General features: G+C 41.3%; 1 protein-coding gene across 2 annotated transcripts in view; it reads right to left on the bottom strand.

Annotated features, from left to right (window-relative positions):
* TMEM65 (transmembrane protein 65) overlaps window positions 1–23,964 on the bottom strand; it is a 61,083-nt gene extending 37,119 nt beyond the window's left edge. For both annotated transcript variants that reach the window (XM_063451085.1, XM_063451086.1), the window contains exon 1: window positions 23,329–23,964. In XM_063451085.1, the coding sequence (XP_063307155.1) occupies window positions 23,329–23,596 (268 nt within the window). In that variant the 5' untranslated portion in view covers window positions 23,597–23,964. The remainder of the gene's footprint in view (window positions 1–23,328) is intronic.
* Between the last annotated feature and the right edge of the window lie 374 nt (window positions 23,965–24,338).

The following is a 24,338-nucleotide window of genomic DNA, read 5'->3' as shown; positions in this document are numbered from 1 at the left end:
CAGACTGGATATGATAGTGAAAGATATGGATGGACATTTGCTTTGTTAAGTGTTCACTGGAATAACAGAAATCAAGAAGATTTGCTGAATAAAAAGCTTCAGTCAGCACTTAGCAGCTCAGTGTGGCTACACAATCTAGAATGATGACTAATCTCAGCAATAAAGCCGCCATCATTTATCAGAAACCGCTGCATTGGATTTGATATACAATGAAGTGCCTTGCAACCAGGAATAGATTTGTTTGTTCTTATGTGAATGCCAAACTTGCTGAGCTGCTACAGTATCCGGAATACAATTATAGAAAGGGGCAAAAGAAGAATGACTGCTGGCAATACTGTTATTTTTATTAGCCAGTGTATTCTGCTGCACTGTATAGAGGGTTAGCACAGCAAGTTAAACGAACAGCAACCAGACAGAGCAAACAGGTTATCTCTTATTACCCCATGCCATGTGTGTTCAACAGCGTATTTTCAAAAATATTCCAAACGCTTCACATATACAACACCTTTAGGCCCCTGGAGACAGCTATCGATTGCAAATGGAAGGCAGTGATTATTATCCTGTGATAAAACTCTGATAGTTGTCAGTATTGCAGGGAATATAATGTATTACATTCTTCAAGCTTCCATTAAATCACACACCCTTCCGGTTCTTTAGGACAACTGACAATAGTTAGAATTATCAAATGTGTTGTGAAAAAGAGGTGGAAGGTTGTAAGTGGAGCAATCACCAATGGAATAAACATGCAGTTTCCATGGCAATTGCCCCGTTTTTAGAAAACAGAAAAAAAAAATCATATCAGAGTGCTTTCAATGAACGCCCCCAAATGAACTGCATTCACATATAACACAAAGTAGAGAGATTTATAAAAAGTGCCATTATCAGAAAAAGAAATGTGCTAAAAGTAGAACAATCACCAAGCAAACTAATGGAATCCATGGGTACGATCAATTTAGCAAGCGCAACACTTAAATATTTGTAGCACTTGATAGTGAGTGACACTTTTACAAATATGCAGCATGTATTGGGATCTTGGCACAGTCACATATTAACATGATCAGTAAATGTATCCCAAACTATCAACAGTTACATGTTGTATTAATACGTAGCAGGGGACGGAATACTTAGATTAATGAGGGGTTTATTATCTGAGCACCAAGTTACAGCGACTCAAACACTGAATTGAAAAATTCCAAATAAACTAAACATTCTGTACTTTAGTTGGAGACATTATTCCAACCCAGCACTTTAAACAAATATTTCAATTTGAATTTCAATTTACTACATATGGACAAATAAACCTCTTAGATGGATAAACAGACTATAATGAGTTATACCACTAGAATTCCAAATAAAATACAAATTAAAAGATATGTCACAGCAAATATAAACACAGAATAAGTAAAAAAAAAAAAAGATGCCAGTTGATAGAGTGTAGGTAGAACTACCATAAAATATATATGCTATTTTATCCTGATTTTTTAAATTTGTTCTACAATTAGATATGCCAGTGTAATGGATAAATTTCTTAACTTCATCATAACATATTCCAATAAATGAATGCAAGGACACTTGAAATTTGGAATGACAGTTCTACTCCCAATGGAGATGCTTTATCTCATTTTCATGACTATCACTGGGGCAGATACTGGCTGTGTGTCCAGCGGTGATTTTAGAAATATATAAAAAGATACAGGTAGTCTCCCCTAGGGCATATTGAATACAACTTGAAAAAGGTTTCAGAATAAAAACTTATCAAAAACAACATTGAGGTCACATCCAATGCTAGATCACAAAATCACTGAAAAATGTTTAATAAAAAACAATGGGTAACTATTGAGGAACATTACTGCAAACAACAAGACCTCGCAGCAATAATATGGGTACCTCAAGCTCTTCTGAAATTGCCCCATACCACTCTACCAACCACCCGCTTACTATTTCAATCCTGGAATGAACACAGATGGTTATCCACTACCACGCAACCAGGGTTTATGGCAACGCCTATCCGCTCGCTACAGATCTACAATGACACTTTCAATCACTGTAAATGGCACCAACATGGCATAACTCACATACATCAGCTATATTCGGAAAGAGTGCTTAAACCTTTTCCAGAACTACAAGAGACGCACTCGCTACCACAAACAGTAAAATTTCCATACCTACAATTGAAAACACTCCTAACACGAACCATAGAACACACTCAAGACCAAAAAGTGGATCTTAGACTAACTCCCTTTGAAAAGATGTGTATGAATATGATCCCACCTAGAAAGACCCCATCGATATGCTATAAACACATAACTACACACAAAACAGAGTGCACTGGGGGTTCATGAAAAACTGGCATGTAGACTTAGGTCATGAGTTAACCCAAGAAAATGGAATTAAATCTTCGCAGCACAGAAAGGCCTTACCACATGGAGGCATCCCGAAAGATTCTGTACCGATGGTACATGGTGCCGGCCAAACTGGCTAAAATATACCCGAATGTCAGCAATCAATACTGGAGATGCCACTCGCCTACACCAATGGAAACGATACTCCACGTGTGATGGACATGCCCAGAGGTAACGAACCTTTGGAAAAATATTGCAGCATTGATACAAGCAGCAACTGGTCTCACAAAAGAATGCAATATAGAGATCTTTTTACGAAAATTGCTTCCCATGAACATACCCAGTATTACCCAGACCTATTCAAAAGATAATATATCTGGTACTCAGCTCAACCTCCACTTTAATAGAAAAAAAATGGAAGTCCAACACCCTGCCATCCATCAAAGAAATACAGACGGTGACCACCACCCTAGAATATTAGGTGATGATGTGGCACCAGGCGAAAGTAGGAAAACGGAGCCACACTGCCCACCAAATATGGGCTACCTACAAGCAGGCCACTCCAAAACCATGATGTAGCACTATATTATACACTCTAGAGACGAGTGTCATAATGCCCTCTGGCTCTCACTTACAAAGGGGACTCTTTTGGTCGTACCTGCTGCAGACACCAAGCTTATGCCCTCTCACCCCCCTCTAATCACCCTTCCCTTACTGCACTTCTCACCTCGTACAAGGAGTTGGCAGCTCCGCACAGCCCCCAGCAAAGCCCCCAGGTACTGGTGATTCCTCGAGGAACATAGGTCACAACTAGTCCAGACTAGGAACGCCTATACAACCCGAAACCTGACCACCACTCCTACTTGCAGGTTGTACCTTCTCTGACATACAAAAGAAGGATAATTAAGCAAGGGTTCACCCGGTACCAAGCTTGCCTACAGACAGGGCAAACTATGAGTGGATGTTGTACTTTACATGAGATGTTTATAGGACCAATCATATGTTCTAATATATTGACAAAAAAAGAAAAAAAAAGAAGAAAGAATCATAGATTAACACTCTTGTTTCATAGGACCTCTGCCACCCCAAAGGATTCAGGCAGGCAGAGTCGCTGAGATTTCATTTTGCTCTGTATAATGCAAATCTGTCACCATGTAATAACACTCTTTGTGAACGAGAATGGACTGTCATGAATTTCCAAATGTACCATAAACCCCCCCTGCCCCGCTCCTTATTTAATTTCTGTACCCCTTCCGTATCTTGAAATGACAACAAACTTCAAGTTTAAATAAAAAAAAAAAAAAAAAAGAAAGTTAAATACTCATCATGCTGGATCAAATGCCATTAGACGTCTTGAGCCCGTAACATTAAAAGAGGATGATAGGTACTGTAGTTTATAGAGCAGGGTGATAGGAGTTGTAGAAAGGGGGGCTTTAAAAAAGAGAAAGTCTCTTTTCAAGGTTTTCCAAAAACTTACATGGAGCAGGGTCTGTTCTGGGAGCATCAGTTCCTCGTTTCCTCACTTCAGAAAGCACCAAAGAAGTGTTTGTCTACTGAGGAGAATAAGGCAGTGGATCACAGTGAAAAAGACATTGATTTCTGTGGCATTTTCATGTTCAAAGTGAGGTTGTTGCCCTATGTGCGTGGGTATCTACATGCCGTACAATCACAAGTTGAATCCGACACTGCTTTAATGGTTTCGTAAAGGCACATTGAGGTGAGGTGCCCATACAGCACTGCAGGAGTTAACTTAATATACTTGGCACCCAGAAATTCCTTGAACATTAAAATAAATAAATAAATAAAGGGAGAGAAAAGACAGCATGGACCTTCCAGAAGCATTAACAAAAAGCCTTCTTACTAGCCTCCCCCCCCCCCCAAAAAAAAAAATCAGGCTTCTTTGTACTACACATACCTATGTACATATACTGAAAAATATCAGACTCCAAATGCCTAAATCACAGCTAATGCCAAATTCTGCAACTTCTGTTAACGCCCTAATCAAGGGTGTTGCTAGGGCTGGGCTGACAGGTACTGGAGCCCAAAGTGGGGTCCTGAAAAGCTTGGGTCTTGGGGTTGAGAGAGAAAGAACATCTCCAATGATATCATTTATGTCCGTGCCTCTTTAATACACCACATTTGGAGTTCATTCTACAGAGCAGTCTGGGGGTATTGCTGTAGTTGCAGGGTTTTATTTCAGTGGGTTACAAGATTAATACAAACGGTGTGGAAATTTTACAGATAGGTACATGTAACGTCAAATCAATATGTAAAGGGGCCATTACATTATTCTTGAGCTGAAGCCTCTGCTCTTTTTTTTCACCTAGCAACACTCCTTTGCATGAACTAAGGATTTAACACAAACTAGCCCAGGATATAACAAATCAAGTTGCCCATTTCAAAAATAGAGAGACACAGTATAAAGAGGGCTGGAAAATTCCTACATAGTTCATTATTTATGACATTAATTATTGTCAAATTGAAGTGTAAAATCAGCAGTTTATCCTTGTAACTATGGTTTCATTTCATATCCTACATGCTACATAACACATCAAAACATGTGTGTCCCGGGCCAAACAGTTATGAGATACTCTGTATCACTGCATTCAACCCTTGGATACTAGCGGAGTCTGCAGAGTAATCAATGGGTTAAACGAATACAGCTGCAAGGAAATATGTCGTCCCTCGACCAGGATTTTCTCGTCATGCATTTCTAATTCTAGCAATTATTCTTCCAGCAGTCTAACAGACTATGTTCTGTTGCATCTGCCAAAGCATCTCGGCAACAAACAATTTCATATAAATGACCACATTTACTGGGCTAAAAATACATCTGGAGACTTGCAGCCGATCGCTTTCCTCATTGCAGCATTGTTAGATTATTTCAAAGTAAGAAAAATAATTAAAATAAATACGTTTTGCAGGCTTTGCGTCATATAAACCATGTGTAAACCACATATAAATGTAAACAAAGATATTTTAGCTGCTTTAAAAGTACAATACTGCTGATGGGAGGAAATAAGAATATTATGGAGAACCGTTATACAGCAACATATCAAATTTAAGGGGAAACATGGATTTTTCAGATTTATATCCTTAAGAGAACACTTTAAGCACCAAATCATTACAGCCACAAGTTTGAGATAAAAAACAAAAAAACAAAAACAAGACTCTATGTGCAGATGGACCATAGCCTGCACCATCTTCAGTTGTTAATACTGATTGATAATAAGTGTCCCGGGCCAAACAGTTATGAGATACTCTGTATCACTGCATTTAACCCTTGGATACCAGGACCCTGTCATATACTAAAAGGAGGTTTGATTTTTTTTCTCATATTTATTTTTTTATATACACTCATTTAACAAGCAATCCGCTGCCTTTCAAAACTTAGTTAGGTAAGTTTGTTGCAAACAGAGTAAGTCGGTAAATCGTTAGCTCGAGGGAAGAAATAAAGCACTGACAGCAACACAGGTTTAACTGTTAAGCGGAATGTTAAGCAACATAACTAAAGACAGGAAGTCACCATGATCTGGAGCGATACAAAGCTTTATTGGTACTTACAAGACAGCCAGATAGCACTGCATCATAAGGGGAGCCAAAGCAGAAACCCAACATCCTTACTCACAGGACCATAAGCACCATAACTACTACATGCAAGTGAATTGGTTATGGGTTTTGAGGCTTTGGGTGATATGCTCTCCTTTTTGGGGGAGGGAGGCTTCAATTATTTTTTGTGTGGTTTACCAAAAATAAAACAGATTTTCCTTACACACAAATCCCAGCTCCTCAGATGCCAATGTCATAAAGCAAAGGGTTAATTTTTGCACACTGGACAGCACCAATAGGCTGTATGCCCATGTACCTAGGCAACACATGTGAGGAAGATGTGTATAATAAGTGCATGCATGCATTTACCTCAGTTATAGAAACCAGGAGCATCAAGTAGAGTTAAAGTGGCTCTACCTACACTCCCCCAATAACATTGGGGGAGGGGGGGGGGGGTAGTGTAGAGCAGAATCAAACGATACAACACAAAGGAACAACTGTGTCTGATGTATTTTCCCTACGTCTGACAAAACTTGACAAAAGCCAGGTGTGGGGAAATATATTAATTATCATCCATATTCATCAGTGTTGTACTCACACGCATACACTCACATGGGCTCCTGGTGGATGAAGTGCCAGGAGCTTAAGAGGCTCCACACGATGGATACTGAGATGGCTGCTTCCCCTGCATTGCATGCGTTCGTCACCAAAATATGCCCTCATCTTGCCAACACTGGAAAATAAGGTACCATTGTGTCCAGAAATGTTACTATTTTTAACAGAATAAAATATCTATCTAACCTTGGATACAGAATATGAGAGTTCAAAGAAAGCCTCTCTTCTAACCCGCACAGAGGGAAGCTGGTAGCTAGGGCACAAATCACAGATTTTGATTGGCTGCCGAGATCACACAGGCTCTGCACGAGTGTTTTCTTTTGCTTCTCAAATACAATTATAGAACTTTGTGATAGAAATTCCAAAAATAGATCCACTCTAAAACACAGTTATACACTGTACATGTTTTACATACATTTACACAGATATTCTGTGATTTTCAAGATGGAATTAGCAGTAATCATTTGAAATAACAGTTTTAAAATGTATTCATGGAGAGAACATTTTAGTGACAGCGGTCCTTTAAGACCTGACATTTTCTATTTTCAGACAATGCCAATTATCAATACCCACAGCAGACCTGAAACATTTTTTTTTGTACACTCACAATGATAATTCTAAATGATTAGAAGTAGACCAGCAAGTCCCTCTTGCATTCGCTCACGGTTACTTTGTTTCTGGTGCATCTGTCATTTATGATGAAGGTAGCTTTTACCAGCTACTCTCAAAAGACTTAGGAATGACGCAACATATATCAATAACCTGGCTACTGATGCTTTCAGAGTCCGCAGATAAAGTCTCTATCCCAAGGTTATAAAGACGGCCAGTGTCTGCTTCCAATATTTCAACGCCAATCTTAAAGGCGATTCTATTGTGACATTTAACCCTGCAGGTAAGATACAGACAGCATGGATTTGGTGCTTTTTACAGAAGGCTATAACATCCGCTCCTGCTCAGCCGGCTGCTTTCAGCTCCAAGAAAAGGAACTACATTTGTGTACCGTCTGTTCCAAGCAATTAAACAGACACTCCTCTCTCCCATGGGACCGAACCAGTCTACCTTGTTCTTGACCTACAATTATTATGTTATTATTATTATGTTATTATTTATATAGCGCCAACAAATTCCGCAGCGCTTTACATTGGGTAAGGATAGTATTAGACTAGTGACAGTTGCAAGAGAGGAATCAGTCGGGAGCTATTAACAGTTTAATTGATACGCTTTTATGAAGAAGTGGGTTTTTACTGATTGTTTTTTTTTTTAAGGAGTGGAGACTGGGTGAGCATCTAACGGAGGAGGGAAGTGAGTTCCACAGGAACGGTGCAGCCCTCGAGAAGTCTTGAATACACACAGCTCACTCAAGAACAATAAAGGGGAAAAAAAGGAAATCTAACAGGGTCATAAAAAAAAAAATATATAGAAAGTAAAAAGCATCATTGATGATTTCAAAAGTGAAATAGGAAAAGAAAGTATTACATTCCTGTTTTCTTCTCTTCAAATAATGCTAGTGCATTAAAGAGAGACACCGTCAGCATCATAAACACGACAACCCTTTATTAATGGTTATGCTGTCAACAGGCTAAGTTTTAAGTACTTTGATACAGAGTATCACAGGAAAAAGCGGCCTAGCCTCAGCTTCCCATTTTGCTCATTTAAAACTTTCTAAACTGGATGAATTTGACATTAGAATACGGTGAGAGAGGGGCCAGAGACCAAGCTACTGGGGCACCCACAGTTTGCTTCAAAACACTCAAGAAAACAGTCAGAGTGCTATAATCAGGCTGTAGTGTTGAAAGTGCCTTTTTATTGTCATTATTACACATTTATCAAGCTTTTACCCTAATAGTCTTCACTGTGTGCTAGTAATGGATTCAGAAAGCCAAGTGTAATTTATGTGTCTCAGTCGGACAATCTGACACAATAAGTGCAGTTAAAAGTATATGGCTGTAGAGCGTGAGTGCCAACAAAAACATTGTCCATGTCTGAAGTCACATTAGCATTTCTCATATTAGTCACCAGAAGGAAGAATGAAAAACCTAAACAGGATTCTAAGGTTTTCATTGAGAGCTTCATTGTTTTATCAGTAAACCATGGGCAACCCCTGAAATGTAACATTCAAGATTTATTATTCAGAAAAAAGGTAATCTGTTCAGCATTATTTATATTGAAAAGCATGAATTTGATAAATTGATTAAAGGAATACTATAGGATCAGGAACACGAACATGTATTCTTGACCCTATAGTGTTAAAACCACCACCCTGGCCAACACAGAGCACATTTAGTATTTTCTCTCTTGTGTGTAATGTTCTGTATGACATGACCCAACATAAAATATCTCCTGCTGACTTGAACAACTTATAGTTTATAGAACCAGGCATTTGCCTGGCTTGCCCGATGGCCAGTCCGGTCCTGCTAACCACTGCTTTTTAATGTATGCCATTTCTTTGTCAACACAACAGATTTTGCATATTTTCCTCACTTTTTCACTTTTCTTTTTTGGTGCCATGCAAAATTTGCCAACCTTTTCAAAAATAAATATCACTGCAAAAAAAAAAAAAAAAAGTCAGAATTTAGGCCGAGAAAGACTGATTTAGACCACTTTGAAAAGAAAGTTAATAAATACAAAAAGATTAGAGACCGACTATAAAAGGCACTTTTCAGAATACTTTGATACATATCTACCCCGCTGTTATATGTCTGAACATGATAGGTTGGCAATTTCCAGGTTCTTAATAATCTCAAAGCATCTGTCGTATGTGGCTAAGCAATCCAAGAAAATGACATCTGCCTTAGGAATCAGGGGCGAGATACACTGATCGCGTGGCCGTGTTGTAATAGAACCAAACATGGGCTGCTGTTAATTCTTTTTATTTGGGGGGGGGGGGGGGGGGGGGATTCTTGAACGATTACAATGTATAACAAGAAGTACACTACTCACACTGACAGATAGGCTAATCACATTTCGTATAGATAAGCATGAACGGCAGACATTAAAGAAAGCTAAATGTGAGGCGGGTACCAGATCACATTACTACATGAAGGTGACGTGCTTATGTTTGCCGTGGAAGTAAAACGGACAGAATTAATTAGATGAGAGCATACAGGGACCGGAACCACTGGACACTGGAGTCTTAGGACTGCAACTCCCAAAATGCTGTGCCAACACAAGGCTGATATTATATATTTTAGGTTTTTAACAAAGTTTTTATTTATTATGCTTATATTTTTCTGTTGGTGTTATGATACAAATTGTGAATGTGTTATAATTTTATATATTTTATAGTTTATTTACTACACTGTGAATTGTAAAGATTGCAAAAACAAATTGTAAAATGTAGGCTGAAATAGATGCTTCGGAAAATGTTTAATTCAGCTTGGCTATTTTAGTTGACATTTAAATGAAAAAGTAAACACGAAGAATCATCAACAAGAGGTATAAAAACCATCTTGAAACAATTCATAGCGGTTTTTGTTTTCCCTTGGAATCACAAAACCGGATGCAAAATTTAAATACAAAACTGGATAGATTGAGGACAAAAACAATATGTTGAATTTTGAATTTATAAGAGGTCTGTGTCTGATAGACCGTAGTTGCAAGTTCAAAACCTCGAGCAGCAGAGGTAATCAAGTAATGAGCTCCTCAGTATCTCTAGATTCCATCAAAATACAATTTCAGATAATGACAGCAAGACTTAGAGATGGCAGCTTGACATCTAAACATGTACTGGGAGAAAAGGAACCATACAGCCAAAATAACCACCATTTACAGCAAATCACTGATAATGAGACGTTAATGGTTTCAGTATTGGAGAGACACAAACATACCCATAATGATGGCCATATTTTACCATTCGTTTTAACACTATATACATCCTAAATTATTATGACATGTTTTTTAGACATGTATAATCATTTTGAATGCTTCTGTTAGCAAATTCATGTATCTCTCTTCTCTCCCCAAATTCAGTATTTACAGTCTTGACCCATAGGAAAACACAGAGGCATAATCAAGCACTGTTCTGGAGGACCAATCACCATGGAAACCAGTAGAATGTATCTTAACATTTAGAATTTTGCACCCAAAATAGCACCTGCTCTGCCTTGATAAATCTTCCCTATTCTATGCAGCATTTAAAGAGACACTTCAAGCACCATGACAACGTATGCAGTATTCAGTGGCATACACATGACCCATGGGGCCCCGGTGCGAAAATTGATCTGTGGGCCCCCCCCTCCTCGCGCTTACTCTGCGCGGGCCGGGGCAGCAACACATGGCGGCGGGCACCTGGTCGCAGGGGTTGCAGGGCTGCGACGGCGGAATGTACGCCAGTGCATGCAGATGCACACACACTTAAAGGACCGCTACAGACTCCCAGATCACATCAGCTTGATGAAGTGGTCTGGGTGTCAGGTCCCTCTAGTTTTAACCCTGCAGCTGAAAGCATAGCAGTTTCAGAGAAACTGCTATGTTTCACTGAGGTTTAATCCAGCCTCTAGTGGCTGTCTCACTGAGGAAGTGGCTGCTAGAGGCGCTTCCGCCATTTTAAGACACTGAACGTCCATAGGAAAGCATTGAGTAATGCTTTCCTATGGGCGGTTTGAATGCGTGCACGGCTCTTGCCGTGCATGCGCATTCGGAGCTGAGAGGCGGAGGGATCCCCAGCGCCATGGGAGTCCGGCGCTGGAGGAAGGTAAGTGCTGAAGACACACACACTCTCACGAACAAATGCATACACACTAGCTAACAGACACACACATTTACTGACAGAGACACACTCAGCGGCAGACATACATACACACTCACTTACAAAACACACTCACTGACAAACACACACTCACTAACAGACATCAAACAGACTCACTAACACTCACTAACAGACATCAAACAGACTCACTAACACTCACTAGCAGACACAAACACCAACACACACCCACACCCACACACACACTCCCTCACACACACACACTCCCTCACACACACACACTCCCTCACACACACACACTCCCTCACACACACACACTCCCTCACACACACACACACTCCCCCACACACTCCCCCACACACTCCCCCACACACTCCCCCACACACTCCCCCACACACTCCCCCACACACTCCCCCACACACTCACACACTCCCCCACACTCCCCCACACACTCACACTCCCCCACACACTCACACTCCCCCACACACACTCACACACTCCCCCACACACTCACACACTCCCCCACACACTCACACACTCCCCCACACACTCACACACTCCCCCACACACTCACACACTCCCCCACACACTCACACACTCCCCCCCACACACTTACACACTCCCCCCCCACACTCACACTCCCCCCCACACTCACACTCCCCCCCCACGCTCACACTCCCCCCCACGCTCACACTCCCCCCCCACGCTCACACTCCCCCCCCACACTCACACTCCCCCCCCACACTCACACTCCCCCCCCACACTCACACTCCCCCCCCACACTCACACTCCCCCCCCACACTCACACTCCCCCCCCACTCACACTCCCCCCCCACACTCACACTCCCCCCCACACTCACACTCCCCCCCACACACTCACACTCCCCCCCACACACTCACACTCCCCCCCACACACTCACACTCCCCCCCACACACTCACACTCCCCCCCACACACTCACACTCCCCCCCACACACTCACACTCCCCCCCACACACTCACACTCCCCCCACACACTCACACTCCCCCCACACACTCACACTCCCCCCACACACTCACACTCCCCCCCACACACTCACACTCCCCCCACACACTCACACTCCCCCCACACACTCACACTCCCCCCACACTCACACTCCCCCCACACTCACACTCCCCCCACACTTACACTCCCCCACACTAACACTCACACACACTAACACTCACACACACTAACACTCACACACACTAACACTCACACACACTTACACTCACACACACTTACACTCACACACACTTACACATTTTTTTTTATTTAATCCCCCCAGCCTCCCTACCTTTGGGAGTGCTGAGGGGATTCCCTGGGTTCCAGTGGTGCTGCTGTGCTCCTAGGCGGCCGGTCAGGCTGGTGCGCGAGGGAGCACTCTCCCCTGAGTGCTTCCTCTTCAGCTCCCTCGCGCGCCGCGTAGGGATACCGGCGCCGGAAGATGACGTCATCTTCTGGTTCCAGTATCAGTGCGGTGCGCGAGGGAGCTGAAGAGGAAGCACTCAGGGGAGAGTGCTCCCTCGCGCACCAGCCTGACCGGCCGCCGGGTGTAAGCAGGGCCAGCCTCGGGGGGCCCGGAGGTGGCCGGCTCCTGGGGCCCCCAGGAGAAGAGGCTGGCCCAGTGGCGTTCATACAGGGTCGCAGGGGCGGCCAGGCCCCCTGGTGGGCCGCGCCCGGTCGCAGCCGCGACCCCTGCGACCCTGGTATGTACGCCACTGGCAGTATTTAGTACTGGGAACTCTATACAGCTCTGGAGTAATTAAATCTAGTATGGCTTAAAGAGGAATGGTCACTTCTCTGACGTTTAAGTCATCAAATAAAACACTGAAAATCACTTATTACTTGTGTAAACCATTTCTCATGGGAGCACAATTTTCTTTTAAAGGAGCACTATAAGGTCAGGAACACAAACATGTATTCCTGACCCTATAGGGTTAAAACCACCATATAGCCCCCCTGGCCCCCTCAATATAATAAAATCTTACTTGTATTCAAGTCGGGAGCTGCTTACTTTGCCACGGTTTCCTTTAGACCAAGACATCATCAGAAGTGGTGGCCTGATCCAATCACAGTGCTTCCCCATAGGATTAGCGGAGACTGACAAAGAGGCAGATCAGGGGCAGAGCCAGCACAATTCAAACAGTCCTGGCCAATCAGCATCTCCTCATAGAGATGAATTGAATCAATGAATCTCTATGAGGAAAGTTCAGTGTCTGCATGCAGAGGGCGGAGATTCTGAATGTTTGGATGCATTTTAGGCAGCCATGACCCAGGAAGGATCTCTAACAGCCATCTAAGGAGTGGTCAGTGAAGTTATCACTAGGCTGTAATGTAAACACTGCATTTTCTCTGAAAAGACAGTGTTTACAGCAAAAAGCCTGATGGTAATGATTTTACTCACCAGAACAAATTCAATAAGATGTAGTTGTTCTAGTGACTATAGTGACCCTTTAATATCTATATTAAAGATTTACAAAATGACATCAAAAATCCACTCTGTCCAGGCACAGCCAGGACACACAATGCAAATGAGGAGTATTAGAAGCATTGTTTTGTTTCTCCTCTGTATGCTTTCTCTTTGATGGCTGCCAGGAGCAAAGGACAGAGCTTATAACAATGACAGACAGGGAGCCAAGATGGAGACGCCTAATTGTAGGATAGTGAAGTTTCGATTTCTACATTTAAATTTTATTTTTCACACCTCAAATACACATGCGTGTATAATACAATACAATGTATGTGTATAATACACATACAATTCTATTGATAATCATAATTGAAAAAAAAATTCTGGGAAAAAAAAAAATGCAAGACTGTCAGTGACGATAAGGAGTTGTATCTGTTTTGCACTCTCCTATCAGCTGTGTTTTCTTTTTTCGACACTGCAAACCTTGATCAATTATTTAAAAAAAAAAAAGTGACACAGAAGGTGATATCAGAAGACCAAGTCCAATTTTCATGATTGGAGTTTAAAGATTTTTCAAAAACACACTGTGTGCTGGCACTCAATTACGCAAGGTGCAGGTATTCGAGGCTTAACCCCACAACAACCTCCTAATCATAATCATAAACAAATATGAATACCGCACTCAAAAAGACCTTTGGGCAATAAAGCTTATTGCTAATCACGCTTTTAATTCAAAATATTTATTGTGTAAGTTTTAAATAAATTCATAAAGGTAATAGTATATCCTCATAGTGACACTCATTTCAAACTATTTACATATATACACACACACAGGACCCTCCTTCGTCTGTAATAAAGTTCATAGTATATACACGTCAATGTACAATAGGTAATGATCCAAAAAAACTAAGAAAAAATATAAGAAAAAATTATGAAAATGATGAATAATAAAAAAGGAGAAACAAAATGAAAAAATGAAAAAATAGAAAAAATCTAAAAAGTAGAAAAAAATAGAAAAAAGTAGTGATGAAACGAAAAATTGATGAAACAATCAAAATAGAGAAAAAAATAGAAAAAAATAGAAAAAATAATGCAGTCCTAACAAGATAGTAGTCCAGAATATAGTGCACTATATATATCACTTTATAATGGATGGATCTCACCAATGTGTCAGTAGCTGTATGGTGTCCGTGGTAGGAGGATGCTGTAGATTGCAGATAGTAATGTCCTGAAAGGGGACGGAGAGAACAGGGGCCATCGAAGGGACACGTACGTCCCGAGCGCGTAGCCCATTCAAACCCATCCACAGGATTACCCGCCCATTCAAAGATTACCCAGTGACCTGCCTATCTGACCGGATCACACAGCAGTACATTCAAAGGAGTACCTAGTGACCTGACTGGCTGACCACTGATGCCGGAGTGATTACTGTGCATCGAACAGGAAACTTTCAACACCTTTTTTTCATCCCCTTTCAGGACATTACTATCTGCAATCTACAGCATCCTCCTACCACGGACACCATACAGCTACTGACACATTGGTGAGATCCATCCATTATAAAGTGATATATATAGTGCACTATATTCTGGACTACTATCTTGTTAGGACTGCATTATTTTTTCTATTTTTTTCTATTTTTTTCTCTATTTTGATTGTTTCATCAATTTTTCGTTTCATCACTACTTTTTTCTATTTTTTTCTACTTTTTAGATTTTTTCTATTTTTTCATTTTTTCATTTTGTTTCTCCTTTTTTATTATTCATCATTTTCATAATTTTTTCTTATATTTTTTCTTAGTTTTTTTGGATCATTACCTATTGTACATTGACGTGTATATACTATGAACTTTATTACAGACGAAGGAGGGTCCTGTGTGTGTGTATATATGTAAATAGTTTGAAATGAGTGTCACTATGAGGATATACTATTACCTTTATGAATTTATTTAAAACTTACACAATAAATATTTTGAATTAAAAGCGTGATTAGCAATAAGCTTTATTGCCCAAAGGTCTTTTTGAGTGCGGTATTCATATTTGTTTAAAGATTTTTCCACAAACAATTCTGTCAGTTAGTAGGCAGTAAAGAATATGCTGACATCCTATATAATCAACTGTAATCAGTCAGTCATACGGCTTGGGAACTCTGAATCATTCCATACACTTCTGTACTTCTCCCTTGATCACATGCCATCTCCTCCCTTACTGCTGCCGCACAGGCCAAAACCAGAACTGGAAACAATGAACACAAGCCATATGACAGCACACCCAGATCTCAGATTTCAGAACATGATCAAACTATTCCTCTGCTACAGGACCGAGACTTCCTTTACCAACTAGGGATGCAAGCCTCTAGAACAGAGAGCTCTACGGATTCAGTCCCATGGTGCTTAGCACTCCTCTTAAACGAGCATCACTGCGGATGGCTGAGAATATTGGGAGTGGCAGCTGCATAAAAAGCACAGAACAACAAACTGCCTTTAGTAAATTTATACAAAACGAGAGTAATGTAAGTTTGCAACTCTGATGCCAGAAATGAAGAATATAAATAGCACTTAGGACTGAAAGAGGATACGTTAAAGGTTTATCTCACAAGTCAAGATCTAGAGCCAGAAGATAACCGCAATGACTGCATAGTGAGAAACAAAATGTAAATGTCTTGTTTAATGATAGTCAGAAATAGGAGATGACAAGAGTCAACGACGAGCTACAACTGCTGTGACCATTTTCCATAACTGGAGGAGCAGCAAGGAAATTGCATCAAGAATGATCACCAGACCTGAGAAATCTCTCCAACCTACCTTACAGGGACCCTCAATGACCTGAAGACTTCCCATTGAGGCTCACTCAGCAATACTTTGGATGTTATTCAACCTAGGCTGATCTCAAGGGGACATGAGAAGGTGGACACATAGCAAGGACTGAAAGAGGAGTTATAAAGGACGTGGATAGTGAAGGCAGTAGTAGTCCCAAGCTGTGATAGGAGCACTCGGGGCTGTAAACCTCAAAGTGGGAGAGTGACTTCAGTAGATTCCAGGTGGGATATCGGAGATCATTCAGAAGAGTGCCCTTCTAGGAACAGCTAAGATACTGTGCAGTACCCTCAAACTTCCATCCCCCTGGTAGAGGACCCAAAAATGAGGAACACATATAATACCAACTCTAGGGGTAAGAAAATAATAAATATATTTACAGACACGCACACATAGCATTCACAGAGAATGGTATGGAAGTATACAATTTTTCTTCAGGGTCTGGAAAACAGGCAAAATCAAGATCTTACAGTGGATTTACTTTGAATTCAGCATAATGCGAGAAGGACCCACAGTTAAAAGATTGCAGGTACCAGAGATTTGCTACTCACATGACCGTCTGTGCCAATTTAATGACGTGGATGGATAGTTTAAGATTTCTGCTTTAGATACCAGCTCTCCCAAAGCCTTATTAAAATGACTGATTTCAGGTAGCCGGGAATGGATAGAGACTTAAAAAAAAAAAAAGGAAATGAAAAGGAAAAAGCTGTTCAGCACTAAACAATAGTGATATTTGACCTTTTTTTATGCAAGGTGTTCAACGTCTGACGAATGTCTGTATTTTTTTATTACCTAAATTAAATATTAACAGATTTGTCAAAAATGATCAGGAATAGCATTATCGGTAAAAAGCCATTCTAGGGCAACATTCTAATCGTGCAGTAATCACTATAGAAACCAATGACCTGTTTCAGCTGGAAGTGCCACCTTTACAGTCTTGACCCATAGGAAAACACACAGTCATAATCAGACACTGTTCTGGAGGACCAATCACCATGGAAACCACTAGAGTGTATCTTAACATTTAGAATGTTGCACCCAAAATAGCACCTGCTCTGCCTTGATAAATATGTCCTATGTATTGAGAGGAAAAACCACGAACAGCATTTAACTGGTCATATCATCTCATTTGGACACCTATACCTCAATTAAACATTTAATCTCATTTAATGATCTTCACCTTCATGTAAAACTAATAATCAGCAGGGGGGGCGTGGCCAGCAGAGTAAACGACCAGACGTGTCTATGCTGAGCTCCTGCCGCATGGACCTGGAAAATAGCCAAAAAGCCACGAAAACGAGCAGAAATAGTGTTGATCCGCAACCCATACCTCCAACATAAAGATGGGGCGCAAACACCGCAAATTAGCCTACGCAGAGGACCTCCATCAGACCGATATCCGCAGGTCTTTCGACGGGCCGCGGCCTCAGGCCCAGACCAAGATGGCCCCCAGCAGATCACGAGGCTCAAGTACCTCAGGCGGCTCAGAGGGGGAGGAAGACGCGGTGGCCTCGCAGACACACAGCAGCATACACCAAAAAGCGGACTCAGACACTGACACATCCCCATCCACCAAAGGGGACATTAAACGTCTGCTTCTGGACCTGCGGACGGTGTGGAAAGCTGACCTTGCAGGGATACAAACGGAGGTCGGCACCCTGACACACCGCTTAGATGAAGCTGAATCCCGAGAAGGTGAATGAGAGGGCCGACTAGCTGAGACCCAAACACAAGTGACCAATATGTCTCTACAGATTGAGAGACTATCGAAAACGGTCGCCTCCTTGGAAGCCAGGCACCGTAGGAGAAATATCAGACTCCGAGGTATAACGGATTCAGTGAATCAAGCTGCCCTGATGGATTTTGCCACTAAAGTGGCGGGAACACTAGGGGTACGGGCAGAAAAGGGAGAGCAGCCTTTGTTGTCGGTGTTTCGGGTCCGAAAGGCCCCTACTGCTCCTGCGGACGCCCCACGAGATGCCATTGTGGTTACACGGGACATCTCCGTCAAAACAGCCCTCCTATCTCGCTCCAGAAACCAGGCCGCTGTAACCGTGGAGAATCACCACATAAAACTATTTGATGACTTACCTTTTACGGTTCTGGTAGAAAGGCGCAGATTCCAACCGATCACCAGGGCCCTGAGAGATCACAACATCCGGTACAGATGGGGAGCCTCTGGCACACTGGTGGTGCCCCACGGAGACTCAGTGCTGGCCCTTTCGGCAGGAGAGGACCCAACCCGGCTCCTCAACACGCTGGGGCTGCCTGCAAACACACTGCACCCCGGGAATACAACGGATCCCAGCCGGACCGGAGCACCATCAAGCAACACCCAAGACCCTCCATAGACGCACAGCTGAGGACTGTTCAGGCCACCCACTACGTGGTATTAACACCATTTACCAAAAACTTGAACTGCATTGACACTAGAGAATACATGTCCACAGTGCATTGATGCAAAGACGACATATCTGTATATAGTCGGCTGGGTATTTATGGCAATGTTATTGTGATATTGGTTATAATGTTTGTTTTTTCACCAGTTATTGGGTACCTCATCAGAGACGTTGCGACCCATTATCGCTGTGTCTCTGACTCGGTGGCCGCAGTTAATGCACTCAATGTACACTTCAACCACCCCTTTACCCTCACACGCCAAAAAAGCAACAGCTAAGCATTGGGAAGCACTTTACATAGGTTGAACTGCTCACGGTGAGCTATACTGCGTGTATAGGGGGGGCGTAAAAGTCAAAGTAAAAGTACCCTATTAACTATGTCACTGCAAATTTGGTCCCTAAGCAAAACGCTGACGCTAGCAGAGACGTTGGCCCCTGCCTTTCTTGGTCTCCTAATCAGACAACTAAACTTCATGCTGCGTCCTGTTGACCATCAACCACCCAATTACACTTAGAGCCTCGCTAACTCAGCTTACAGCGCTTGACAAACACATCCCAGGGGTACCTAGATAAACGTTATTCCCAAGAGGCATAGCCAACAACCACAATATGTGGCCCTAGCGCACACAAACTGTACGTACCCACTTGCGCTGATACAAAAATTGTGCTTCACTACTCCCAGCCGCAATCACTAAGTGTCATTAGACGTAAAATGGCGCTAATCCTTACTATACAGAGCCACCCTGTTTAATTGCAGTTATCTTACTGTACAATTTTGTTTGCTATATCTTCGAAGTTAACGAAATGTCAGTACAAGCAAAGTTGTATCACCTACTATGCCTACTCGTGCACAGACTGTGCTAGTGAACCACAAGCCATGCCACCAAATGGCACAACATGGCACTAATCCTTACTATACAGAGCCACCCTGTTTAATTGCAGAGTTATCCTACCGTACAATTTTATTTGCTATATCTTCGATGTTAACGAAATATCAGTACTAGCAAAGTTGTATCACCTACTACACCTTACTCGCGCGCAGACTGTGCTAGTAAACCACAAGCCATACCACTAGCCTGAGGAGCCAAAGTCGGCCCGCCTAGGAGTACTTACACGACACTGTCAGCCAGGCTGGCACTATGCAGCCAACACAGACAAAATCAGACATCAGGACACCTGAGCTGAACAGAAAAATACCTAAAGTCTCTAGAATAGCCAACATGTGTACCCCTTGAGACTGTCACTCCTGTTTATACTGTGTTACTAAGCACCTGCAGAGTTCTAATGGCAGAGCTAATGTTTTGTTTCTGTTTTTATTTTTCCTTTTCTTATTTAATCTCATATTATTGTCCACTCGTATACATTCTGTTCACAAAAATGTGCAACCATATCTTGTCATAATGATGTTGGAATTAATCCGCCTGTACCTGCTATCGTTAAAAAAAAAAAAACTAATAATCAGCTAAAAGTGTTTTATTTTTTTGAGAGCTCGTTCTGTACGTTTCAGAAACAACTGTAGAAGGTCTCTATGTCTTCACATTAATTAGCGGATTGGCGGCAGGTTCTTTCCTGCAAGACTAGCCCTGCTCAAAATGTCTTCACACCATTTTTTGGAAAAAGAAAGCTATTTAATGTGAAACGTTACAACACGGAGTGAATGGAGAAAGAGTTTTCAGGGCTTGTACCCTTACAACACAGGAAGCCAGGGCTTTTAATATATCTCACTGCTGACTGCCTAAATATTGTGACTATATTTTATAGAGAATTCTAAAGCTAAATCACAATTGCTGCTAAATATCCCTAAGATGCTTCTAAATTCAACAACTATTTCCAATCGTTGTATTTTCTTGACACATTTTTCTTAAGTCACCAGAGGACATACATCATTGCCGGACTTACAAATGGTGTAAAGCATATCGCCAGCATAGTTCCAACGCAATTTAGGGACAGATTACTCCACAGCGCCAATGTGTTGAGTTCAAAATCACATACTATTAACCCTGGGAGGCCCCCGGGGAAATTACAAAAAGGCCAGAACACAAACACTGGATCACTACTGCGGTATATAACTAAATATTCAGTGTATATATTTGTACTTGAGTGGTATTCAGTTGAAAAATACACAGTGGATTTTCTACAAAAGTGTCACACTCACTTTCTCAAAGTATTCCTTACTGTAACTCTTCCATCCTTTTATTTTTCAATTCAATTTTGTTTTGGATTTGGTTTTTTTTGGCAGGGGGCACGCCAACGGGTGAGGGGGCACGCCAACGGGTGAGGGGGGCACTATAGGCTAAGAATACAATTTTGTACTCCTAGCCTATAGTTTCCATTTAAAGAATAAAGAAAATCCTTGAAATTGTGAATGTTACTTATTTTTCCTAGTATTATTACTGATTTTAATTATTCTCTAATAAATGGTTAAACCATTAAAAAAAATCTCCAACAGAGCAGAAAAATGGATCATTTCAGAATATAACAGAGTACATTTTATACATCAAAAAATAGTGCACAGAACTGGCATAAACATTAAAGTGAACAATTTTGACTAAATTCCAAACGTCTGGATGTTTATGTTTGCACTGAATGGAGATAGTTAAATGAACGGAATTTATTTTAATCACCGTCTGTAAGAGCAAGTTTTAGGTTTTTATTTTGGATCCCAAACATAGCACACTTAATTTACCAAACTCGCATTCTCTCTATATCTATTTATAGTATGAGACAATCACAAGCAAACACGGGATTATGTATAGATCACAATACTGGAAAGATCATGATACAAGTATGTGTGCCCCGAATTGCTGACACTGAATTTCAGATTTCCTGCAACCATGTATCACCATAACAGTCTGTTAGATGTATTTTCCTTCCCTTGGGAACTCTGCGGGAAGTTGGTAGTGAGAAATTCACACCTCGTTGTACACAAAATAATAATAATAAAGTATTTAACCACGAAAGGTACATTCAGATTACTCTGGTATTCAAGTATGTCCTGGGGATGTTACCTTAGCCCAACATCCAGGGGTTGTTACTATTACCCAATTTAATGGTACTCATTTTATCTACCACGAAAGGATGAAGGGCTAAGTCAACGCTTCCGGGATTCGAACCTGCGACCCAAGAGTTGAACAGATTCTACTGATGATGCATTAGCCCAAAGCATTCTGGGACACATTACAGAAAATGCCAGGACAGGCATACAAAATGACATTATAGCCCCTTAAGGACACAACTCCCGAATAAAAGGGAATCATGACGGAATATTTCCGTCATGTGTCCTTAAGGGGATAACCAGAGCTTTTTGCAATAAAAAAATATTTTAAAATGTTTGCCAACCTCTACATATAAAACAAAAACCTGCTTGCCTACCTTTACATATGTTAGCCAACGAAGGTGCACTCTACACACCCACACAAGCAAATACGATTTGTACATCATAGGTGCACTATAGGCATCAGAACCACAACAACTTGGGCAGAGACCCTGTCCCTGCAGGCTTAGTGTAAACGCTGCCTTTCCTGGGAAAAGGTAATGTTTACATTGCCTCCTAACACCACCTTTTGTGACTGTGACTTCGACATCCACTATAGAGGATTTTAGGGTTCAGTCCTACAAACAGTGTAGGACTGACCTTCAGCATCTCCATGCTTTATATGGAGATGCTTAACACTCCTCATGGAGCTGAATTGATTCAGTGCATCTCTATGATGAGATGCTGATTGGCATAGCCGGGAATGTGCACTAGCCTCCCAATGAAGCATTTGATTGGCTGAGATAATCAGGACTGATTATCTAAGCCAGCAGAGGCGGAGCAACCAGAGCAAGAACTGGACACCTGGGTTAGGCATCTAGTACCAACTTTGAAGCTTTATCACCCAAAATTTTTTATATATCAGAATAATAAAAATACAAGTACGGCAGTACTTAAAAGACATGCTAGCTCTATCAAGAAATGTATCTGTAATTTACAAAAAGAAAAAGGAAGTAAATTAAAATGCATTAAAACATTACCATTTTTAAGAACAGAGGCTTCCAGGCTATTAGTATAAAATATTCCAGGGGATACAATTCCTATGATGATTTGTCAGCCTGCAGAATATATGTAAGGTACAGACGAGAACATATTGACTTACTTTACTTAACTTTGATTTGTGGAGAATTTACAAGGGAACTGCAAACTTCAGCCCAGATTGGAAATATTTTTCAACTTACTGTGGCCAACAATTTTTAAACAATTGCGTTGCTCAAAAACTCTGTTTATGTATGTTAGAAGCAAAGAAATTGCAAATAAAACCAGAAGCAAATACAAAAAAAAAAAAAAGATCTTTAACCCCTTAAGGACCAAACTTCTGGAATAAAAGGGAATCATGACATGTCATGTGTCCTTAAGGGTTTAAAGAAAAATAAAAAAAGGGGGTGGCTATGCCAAGAAACTCAGGACACCTGACAGTTTAGCAATTTTCCGCTTACCTTGTGCAATTGCTATGGACTCAAATCTGTGCAGCTCCCTTAGAAGACAACTCCTCTCGGTGGCATGAAGACTATAGATAAAGTCTTTGGCACCCTGTGGGGTGTTGAGGGATTCCATGGGTTCTTTTCTGGGATGTGTGCCCAATAGCCTACAGCTTGGCATTGGCGAGCGCTTGGTACACCAACATCTGCTTTGCCAAAGCCAGTTCCATGGCTTCACACACGATGGGCGAAGAGCAGTCCGGCTTAACAAAGGCAGCATAGACATTGTCCCTTGCAATGTGAAATGTCAGCTAGTAGTGTTTTCAAATGTCAGTGTCTGTTATAGTGCAATAGTCAAACGTTCTGTGTATGTCTGAGCAATGAATGATAATCTGCACACATACACTAGCACACACTATATATGTTGCCCTTAACTAACATGCATAGATATGTTTAAACACTAGCAGCAAAAGAATTAATGTTTATGCCAATTGTAAAGGGATACTGTTTTTAACTAAACTGAGCTGATGGAAGCACAATGATTTTCACTTAGAATGTAGTGTTTAGGGTTTATTGAAAACAACAAATAAGACAACAATGTAAATATAAATATTATAGATTAAAACTGTGAAAATAGAAACTAAACAAAAAATACCACTAGAAAAACACTTAAGGGAAAATAAACACCAGGAAATCTATAAACCTGATTTGTTACAGCTGTCACTATACACTGTAAGGGAATACAACTCACAGAGGGTAAGGAAAGGGAAGCTATAACAGATCAGTGGGTCAGCTGCCAAATATTGTTAGAGCTGCAGAGTTTAAAGACTCCAGGGCTGGGTGACTCTCTCTCACTGTGTATATAGACAGTATTACACATAAACACACATACTGGAGTCACAAGGTTAGGGGAAGCACTGTGGTCCTATCTGTATACACTGATCGTATAAAAGGTTATGGGAGGTGGATGTGTGTATGATGTACTGAATGAGGACTGTAGTAAGATTATTAGCATTCACTAGGGCTGA

The sequence above is a fragment of the Pelobates fuscus genome, chromosome 4 (assembly GCF_036172605.1).
Source record: "Pelobates fuscus isolate aPelFus1 chromosome 4, aPelFus1.pri, whole genome shotgun sequence".
NCBI classification, from domain to species: domain Eukaryota; kingdom Metazoa; phylum Chordata; class Amphibia; order Anura; family Pelobatidae; genus Pelobates; species Pelobates fuscus.
The sequence above is the reverse complement of the archived record's forward strand: the minus strand, read 5'-3'. Positions and strand labels throughout refer to the sequence as shown.